This window comes from Perognathus longimembris, chromosome 5 (genome assembly GCF_023159225.1).
Source record: "Perognathus longimembris pacificus isolate PPM17 chromosome 5, ASM2315922v1, whole genome shotgun sequence".
Classification (NCBI taxonomy): domain Eukaryota; kingdom Metazoa; phylum Chordata; class Mammalia; order Rodentia; family Heteromyidae; genus Perognathus; species Perognathus longimembris.
The window spans coordinates 60,265,957-60,274,384 of record NC_063165.1 but is presented as its reverse complement, the minus strand read 5'-3'; the positions used below and the strand labels follow the sequence as shown (position 1 = coordinate 60,274,384).

Genomic DNA, 8,428 nt, shown 5'->3' with positions numbered 1-8,428 from the left:
GGTTTATCCAAAATGCTAGTGATGCTGATTTCTTTCCATTCACCTCTTTATTGGGAGTAAATAGATATGGCTTCAGGGCTTACTTAAAAGAAGCAAAGTCCATCTCAGCGATTACAGAGCAGGAACAAATTGTTGAATATGCCCTTTCTTCTCACAGAAAACCTGAAATTACAGTTGGGAAGTGACTGGCACAGGACTCAGAATCTCACATGAGGGCTTTCAGGCGACTGTGGCCATTATTTTTGGTTATAACCCCGTGTCCCGGATTGCTCTCACTAGACAGTTTCTTCTGTGGGACCTTGGGGAAGATCTGTTCTTTTGACCTTTTAAACATTCATGCTTATACTTACACTTTCCACACAGATACCCAGCTAGGAGGTGTTGAAAGAATGCACTGGGACTCCAAACAAAAGAACAGTGGTCCTGGAAGCATAACTCTCCAGAAAAAAGTACCCTAGCATGTCCATCCCTAGCTGGTGAATTGGGGCAAGTGTTTGACTTCTGTAAGTTTCAGTCTCATGTTAAAAGTCAGTTAGCCACCTGTCTTACAGGGTGGGTTTTAAAGGGAGAGGGGATAATGACCCCTATTATTTTGTGCTCTTCTTTGCGGGGGGTGGGGGTTGGGGGTGGGGGTGGAGAGTAATACATAATAAAAACAAGCAGTACCACTGGATAGCAGAATGGATTCCTAATCTTTTAATGCAGTCATATTTCGCTTGACACAAAGCTCTAGATGGGTAATCTGATGGGTGCATTGGTGTGATGGGCCCTACATTGCTAGTTTCTAAAAAGCATTCAAGGCGACACATGATAAGTCAGCAGTGGGATGCATGCCAATTGCTTTATTTATGATGCCTACTTGAACCACAAGGCCAGCCAGCATGGAGCCCTCAGGAGGAAATCTACAGCTCCGTTCATGTCATTACTCAATGAGGCGCCGGAAGGACTGGACAGCGGGGGAGGTTGCACCCCAATCCATGGGCTTCCGGTACTCCTTCTTGTCCAGGAGGTACTGTCGGCCGCGGTAATTGGGTAGCTCGTAGAAAATCCAGACACCCTCCAGCACTTTAGAGGAGTGGATCTCACGCATGTGAAACTGCTCCATGATAGATGGACAGTCTTCCGTGGTTTCAAACATTTGACCATTAAAATCCCCTTTCTCAAAGATCTGAATCTTATACTGGCCTCCACTAGACTGAAAAAAAAAACACAAAACAACAAAACACAACACAGCCACCATTATGGAAGTCACTGACTGGTTTTGCTGCAGAAACTAGCAGCGAAAAGCAACTTACTGGAACTCCCATCCCCAGTAAGACATGACTGATGGAACAGCTGCCTTTTAAAAAGAAAAACAAAAGTTTTCTCTGACTCATGTCTCTACCTCAAGAAAGCAACATGGACCTCGTGTTTTCAGCCTTATGATGAATTGACCTAAGCTTTTATTCCAACTTCATCATTCAACACAAGACAGCTGTCTATGATGAGACAGGAAAGCTTAAAAGAAAAGGGAGACCAGTGTGTCCCAGGACTCACCAGGTGAATAGCTCTACAGGAGCCCAGGCGGTCGTTGAGGCCCATCCAGCGCTGATATTCAGGGTACTCTCCCTGCGGTAAGATGTACAAGTGCCCAGCAAAGTTGGGCCTTTCGTACACAGCCCAGGTGCCTCCTTCTACTCTAATGGAGTTGCAGCGACTCAGGTACGAGTGGAAATCTGAACAGTCGCAATCACAGTCATAGCGGCGGCCTTGAAAATTTTTATCTTCATAAAAAGTAATCTGAGGCACAGAGAAAAATAGAAGAACTTAGGCATTGCGTGGCTTTATTTAGAGATACAAGAGCTCATGTCCACGTTAGAAATTCATTTTCTCTTCAGTTTTGAAGACAAAGTAAATAGTTCTCCCTCACCTCACAGCACTTGGTTCCTGGCAGGCAACTTCAGTTGCTAACAATAGAAAGGGTACTTTGAGAAGGTTTAAAATGAAGCAAAACAAGAGTGCTTGAACATATGCCAGTGGTTTCAGGCTCAAGCTCATAGCTTTCTCCTTTAATTCCCACAGCTCTCTATGCTTACATTAAATTATAATTTACGTCTGTTCCTCCCACTAGACTCCTATCCAGATTTCTTCCAAGGTTAAGCCGGTTTAAGCTATTGGATCATCTGTGCCTGTTTGATGTACATGAGTAAGTTCCATATGCAAGATTCCGTGGAATATGTTCAAAGAAAAATAAAACTAGCTTCAGAGATTTAGTTTTACACAGATATAGAACATACACACAGAAAAACACATTATGGTCAGGTGCCCGTGGCTCATGGCTGTAATCATAACTACTCAGGAAGTTAAGATCTGAGGACTGGGGTTCAAACCCAGCACTGGCAGAAAATTCTGAGGATTCTTACCTCCAATTAAACAGCAAAAAGCCGAGTAAAGGTGTTACTCAAGTGGTAGAGCACTAGCCCTGAGTGAAAAAGCTAAGTATGAGTACAATGCCCTGAGTTTGAACCCAAGTAGTGGCACATGCATAAATGCATGTGTGTGTGTGCACAGGCACACACACACGTTCCCCATTAGTTTATTATAAAGAGGGTCGCTGTAAAACAAAATGACAAGGCAGGTTATTTGCTTAAAATTCCTATGCATCTACTATAATACCCGAGGTAAGCCTCTGGTAGCACTGAAAAGCTCAGAGCCTGAGCTGCAGTTTCCTGTTTACCAAACAAAATGACTCCAGTAAACTGGAAGCTCTGCCTACAAAAGTTTTTCAGGTTGAGATAGCAAAGAGTTCCTAGCAACTCCTAGGGAGCCATGCAATAGTTTCTGAAAACTACTATTAAAAAAAAAATGGACTATAGTTGTTTTCCTTTGGGCTCAACAACTCCACCATCTATGATAACTGCTAGGTGAACCAACTGAAACCACAGGTGTGGTGCTTGGTGTGGCTAATTCCCTGGTGATATGCTGCCACTTGGTGGCTAGTTTCTGTACTGACTTAAAAGGGGAAAGCCCAAGAGTCAGGGAAGAACTGGGGCAGGTAGTCTTTCTTGTCTTAAACTAAGGACTAGTAAAGGGTAGGCAAATGTTTTCCAGAGACAAAGGAAAAGGGACAAGCCCAAAAGAATAAAGGAGGAAAAAAACACAGCCCAATCCTGCAAATGATTATAACTTAGACTATTGATATAAAATAAATAATATATGCATTAAAAAACAGCCCATTTTATTAACAAGAGGTAGTTCATTAAGTTTACTGCATACTGAGTATGTGTCAAGGGGAAAAGTCACAGAAATGGGATTCAAAACCCCTAGTGGGAGCTGAGTTCGTGAGTTGTTTATGCCTGGTAAGAGATGGTTGTTATGAACCAGATGAGAGATTCAACCAGAAACAACTTCAGTGAGAAAACAGGCAAAAGAATTGGGAATGTGGCTTAGTGATAAAGTGCTTGCCTAGCATGCATGAAGCCCTGGGTTTGATTCCTCAGTACCACATACACAGAAAAGGCTGGAAGTGGTGCTATGGTTCAGATGGTAGAGTGCTATTCCTGAGCAAAAGAATCTGAGACAGTGCCCAGGCCCTGAGTTCAAGCCCCAGGACCAGCAAAAAAAAAGTCAAAAGAAATTTAGGATGCAATAACTAATTAGGTGAAGAGAATTGTTTGTTAAAGGGAAGTAAAAAGTGACTCACAAATGGCACATCTGACATTTTTTTTCTTTTTCTTTCTTTCTTTTTTTTTTTTTTTTTTTTTTGCCAGTCCAGGGGCTTGGACTCAAGCCTGAGCACTGTCCCTGGCTTCTCAAGGCTAGCACTCTGCCACTTGAGCCACAGCACCACCTGTGGCCGTTTTCTGTATATGTGGTGCTGGGGAATTGAACCCACGGCTTCATGTATAAGAGGCAAGCAATGTTGCCACTAGGCCATATTCCCAGTCCACTATCTGACATTTTCTTTTATCCTGGGTATCCCTTCCCAGTTAACATACTAATAACTATTTCCTTTGTCTTAATCTCCCACTCCCTCCCCAGTTCTTACAATTCTATTTCCTGTACCCTAAAACCTTTCCTTTTACATTCTCATCTACTAAGAAAATTTATCTATTTCATCTCATTTTCCTCCTCCTTGAAATTTTTTTTGCTTCTTTTTCCATTTTAGAATTGCTGATTTAGATATACAGTACCTGCTAAACTAAACAAAAATTCCAGCTTCACTTACCAGCTTTGTGATAATTTTCAGGACAAGTTAGCCGTGTTTTGAAGTTTTGAGGGTTGGACCCTTAAGTGAGCTTAATCCTCTTTGAAGTTTGCTTCTTAGCTTTTTTTTTCCCCCTCTAGAGCTGAGGTCTGAACTCATGGCTTTGCACTCCTTCCACTGAGATAAATGCAGGCCCAACATTTGGGTTTTTCTTAGTGGTACTGGGGTTTGAAGTCAGGGCCCCCTGCTTACATGCTTGACCACTTGAGCCACATTCCCAGCCCTCTAATGTTTTTCTCAAGAGTCTTGTGCTTTGCTAAGGCTACAGCCTCCTCCTTTTGCCTCAGGAGGCTTAGATAACAAGCATGCATGACCATGCTTGGCTAGTTTTACATTTGATCCAACTTGTAAGGAGCTTTGGCTACAGCTGTTAACAGATGAAGTGACTTGCCTAGAATCGCTAGGATTACAAGTTGGTTGCAGCGAGCTAATGGACACACAAAACTCCTACTTAGTAATATGGCTTACTTTATTTTTGTTTATAGTCTTCCTACCTGCAAAGCTAATTCTATTTCATATGGCAGCATTTACTCTTTTAGATTCTGAACAAGACTGTTCCTGGGCCTGTGAAGCTTTCCTGTGACCTGTAAAGAGATCTTTAGGAAAATCAAGTAAATTTCTAAGAATAGAAATGTTCTAAATTCCATGATTTGTCCACTCAATTTGCCTCTGGCTTTTTGACAAGGAGGAGGGGAGGGAAGGAAGGGGAAGGCAAGGGGAGGATAAGGAGGGGAGGAGAGAAGGGGGGAGGAAAGAAAGGGAAGGGAAGGGAAGGTGCTGGTGGCTCACACCTGTGATCCTAGCAACTCATGGTTCAAAGTCCCTGAGACTCTCATCTCCAATTAACCACCAGAAAACGGAAAGTGGAGCTGTAGTTCAAAGTGGTAGAGCACTAGAGCAAAAGAGCTCAGGGACAGAACCCACACCCTGAGTTTAAGCTTCATAAGCCACAAGGATTTACAAGGAAATGAAGTTTTACAAGGAAATGAAGATTTACAAGGAAATGAAGTTAATATGTATTTTTCCTTTACTGTTTCTCACACTTATTGCCTTCTACACATTTGCCTGACTTCTACCAGTACCTGAGAAGAAATACACACAGTTACCATGCTGTTTATCTTCCCAGCAGACCAGCCAAGGTCAATTATTTGTTGTTTTGCTATGGAGTCATTACTGAGCTCCAGGTCCAAGCTCCTCTTTCAGTCTCAGTCATAGAATGCTACTTGGGTACTCAACTTCTATGTGTAAAAGAAACATGAAATCTACCTACTCTATTGCAACTTGGGGAGATTTTGACCTTTGTTCAAAAAGAAAATTTACTTTAAAAAGGGGGAGGGTTAAAATGTGTAGGTTTTTCTTTAAGTTACTACACAGTTCCTATTATTTTTCAGGTTTAGTTTTTGAAAAATAGCTCTACAATCCAATATAGCAGGAGAAAAATGTCTTGTGTATCTCAGAGGGAAGAATGACATGCTTAATAAAATCCATTTCTTCTGCCAAGCCCATAAATTCCTGATTGCATTGCTTCCAGACAGTAGGAAAGGAAGAAGCAATGTTAAAGTGTACAAAATAATTTATTATCTCCTTTGGTCTAGCAAACAAGTTATTTAATAAATGAACCCAGCTATGAGCTAGAGCACAGCATAACTGCTCTGGAAATCTGTGATGCCGAGGTGTGTGTGTGTGTGTGTGTGTGTGTGTGTGTGTGTGTGTGTGTGTATGTGTTTCATCTACATGAGGCTATTATGGGACAGCCTCTCCTCAGGGAACATGGAAATGGAAATCCCTCTAAGGACTTTAAATTGTTAGTGGGGTTAGCAGGAACTTTAGGACATTAAAAGACATTGCCTTCCCCACACCCTAAACTTCCGGACTAATTCCGTAAGTGGCAGTTAACAGGCACCCCCTGACATAATGCACTTACAAGTACACAATGTGGCCTACATAGTTCTCTTGCCAAAGATGTTTAATAGGAATCTAAACATGAGGAAATAATCAAATCTAGATGCTGGGCTTTCTATAAGACATCTGGCCTGATCTTCGGAGAAAAAACATACCATAAATTGCTCAAAATAGAGAAGCCCTTCCTTCCTACAGCCTGCGTGAACACACTAATGTCCAGCCCAGGAAATAGAAGTCAAATGTCTTACAGGTGATTTTTGAGAAAGGCTAGTGAGAAATCACTGGCAGAGTGAAGGAGGCGGATGATTCCATTCCACCCCTGCTGGAAGGCAGAAATCATCCTATTTATGTATTTTATTTACCTGTATGATATTCAACATGGCACACAGTAGGAAATAATATTTCATAACCTTTTCTCATCCTCATCCTCTTGCCCCTTTCATACTCACCTCTAGACAAGAAGCAAAAGCTTTTCTCCATGCTCCTTTCAATGTCTCACTCATTAGGTAAAAAGTGGGCAGGCTAAAATTCAGTATGACCACTGACTTACCTTGGTTCCAGTTTTAGACATTTTTAGTGCATGGGTTGATATCCCCAGTGCTGAAAGAAATCCAGGAATAGCTACAGAGTTAGAAGCACACAGACATTTATACTGGGCTGGTTTCAAATCAAACATTTGCTTGGTCATGAGAATAGGATCCAAAAATTGAGTCAGTCATTTAGAATCTATTGATGGTTTCTAGAAAAACAATTGGGATTATAAAATAAAGGAGAGCTTCAGTACCCCCTTTAATGCTTACCAAGCTCTGCTGTATTATAAACTTTGCTGAGTCAAGACACCAAAACCCAGCCAAAGTTTTAAAAATTAAAAACGAAAATTCTCTTTTCCTTGTGCCATTTTTTGTGTTTTGCTTTCAGCAAGCAACTTCTTTGAAATCCCAAGTCTTTTTATTTTTTTTTTAGTTTCTCTCTTTAACAAAGATGGAGAAAATCAAAAGACGAATTTCTAGACAAAAATGACATTTCTGGTAACAAATTACAGACAACTAAAGGTAATGAATGGTCTTGTGTTTGGGTGGAAAATGTCACTACAAAAATCATTCATGGGATAATTAAAATTTTTAATATGGACAGTGTTATAGATACGATTGTACAAACATTTAACTTTTTGGGTTTTTTTGTCAGTCCTGGGACCTAAACTCTGGGCCTAACCACTGTCCCTGAGCTCCTTTTGCTCAAGGCCAGCACTCTCCCACTTGAGCCACACAGTTCTACTTTTTTCCCCTTGTAATTTATGAGAGATAAGAGTCTCATAGACTTTTCTGACCATGCTGGCTTTGAATCATGATCCTCAGATCTCAGCTTCCCGAGTAGCTAGGATTAAAGGTGTTAGCCACTGGCGCCCGGCTGTTTTCACTTTGATCATCATGGCATAACTATGTAAATGAATGTCTTTTAGTGGGCAAACACATTTATGTATTTAGAATAACCAAGATGTTTGCAACCTATTCTCCAACTGTTCAGTAAAAAATAAAACAGTACTATATAGAAAGTAATAAAGTAGGTGGAGCAAAATGTTTCCAACTGGTGATAGACACAAAGGGCATGTGTGGATTCTCCTTAAGTTTGAACTACTTTCAAAACCTAAGTTAGAAAGAGTTGTAACCCACAAGAAGCATGCCACTGTACACAGAGACCAACAGCTACCACGATACCCCAAAAGTTGCCCCATTTTTCTCTGTCCAGGAGATCATATTGGGACCTGTTTAGAGAACAATTTTTGGCCCTTAATATACCTCTTATTGTAAACTCAGACACAATAAATCAACTCTTCTTTTAATTTCCAATGTACATTTCCAAAGTACATTCTTCTTCAACGTCCAACTTCCTCATCTGTCTGCTAAGAAAGCTACCCAACAAATATTTCTATAAATGAGACTCCAAAGGGTCAGTTTAGAATGGCCACCATGCCTCAATATGAAGATTACTGAGAAGTAAATGTTAAATGCTTATTTTCTTTTCCTTTCTTTTTTTTTTGCCAGTCCTGGGCCTTGGACTCAGGGCCTGAGCACTGTCCCTGGCTTTTTGCTCAAGGCTAGCACTCTGCCACTTGAGCCACAGCGCCACTTCCGGCCATTTTCTATATATGTGGTGCTGGGGAATCGAACCAGGGCCTCATGTATATGAGGCAAGCACTCTTGCCACTAGGCCATACTCCCAGCCCCTAAATGCTTATTTTCTGAGTTTTAAAGGAGGTATTTGATTAATACCATGAATTCC

At 41.2% G+C, this 8,428-nt stretch overlaps 1 protein-coding gene across 1 annotated transcript; it reads right to left on the bottom strand.

Annotated features, from left to right (window-relative positions):
• Positions 1 to 922: 922 nt before the first annotated feature.
• Positions 923 to 6,719, bottom strand: Crygs (crystallin gamma S). Its single transcript, XM_048346008.1, has 3 exons — positions 6,699 to 6,719; positions 1,537 to 1,779; positions 923 to 1,195 (listed from the first exon to the last, which is right to left on the bottom strand). Exons 1-3 carry the CDS (start codon positions 6,717 to 6,719, stop codon positions 923 to 925), a joined length of 537 nt encoding a protein of 178 aa, XP_048201965.1.
• Between the last annotated feature and the right edge of the window lie 1,709 nt (positions 6,720 to 8,428).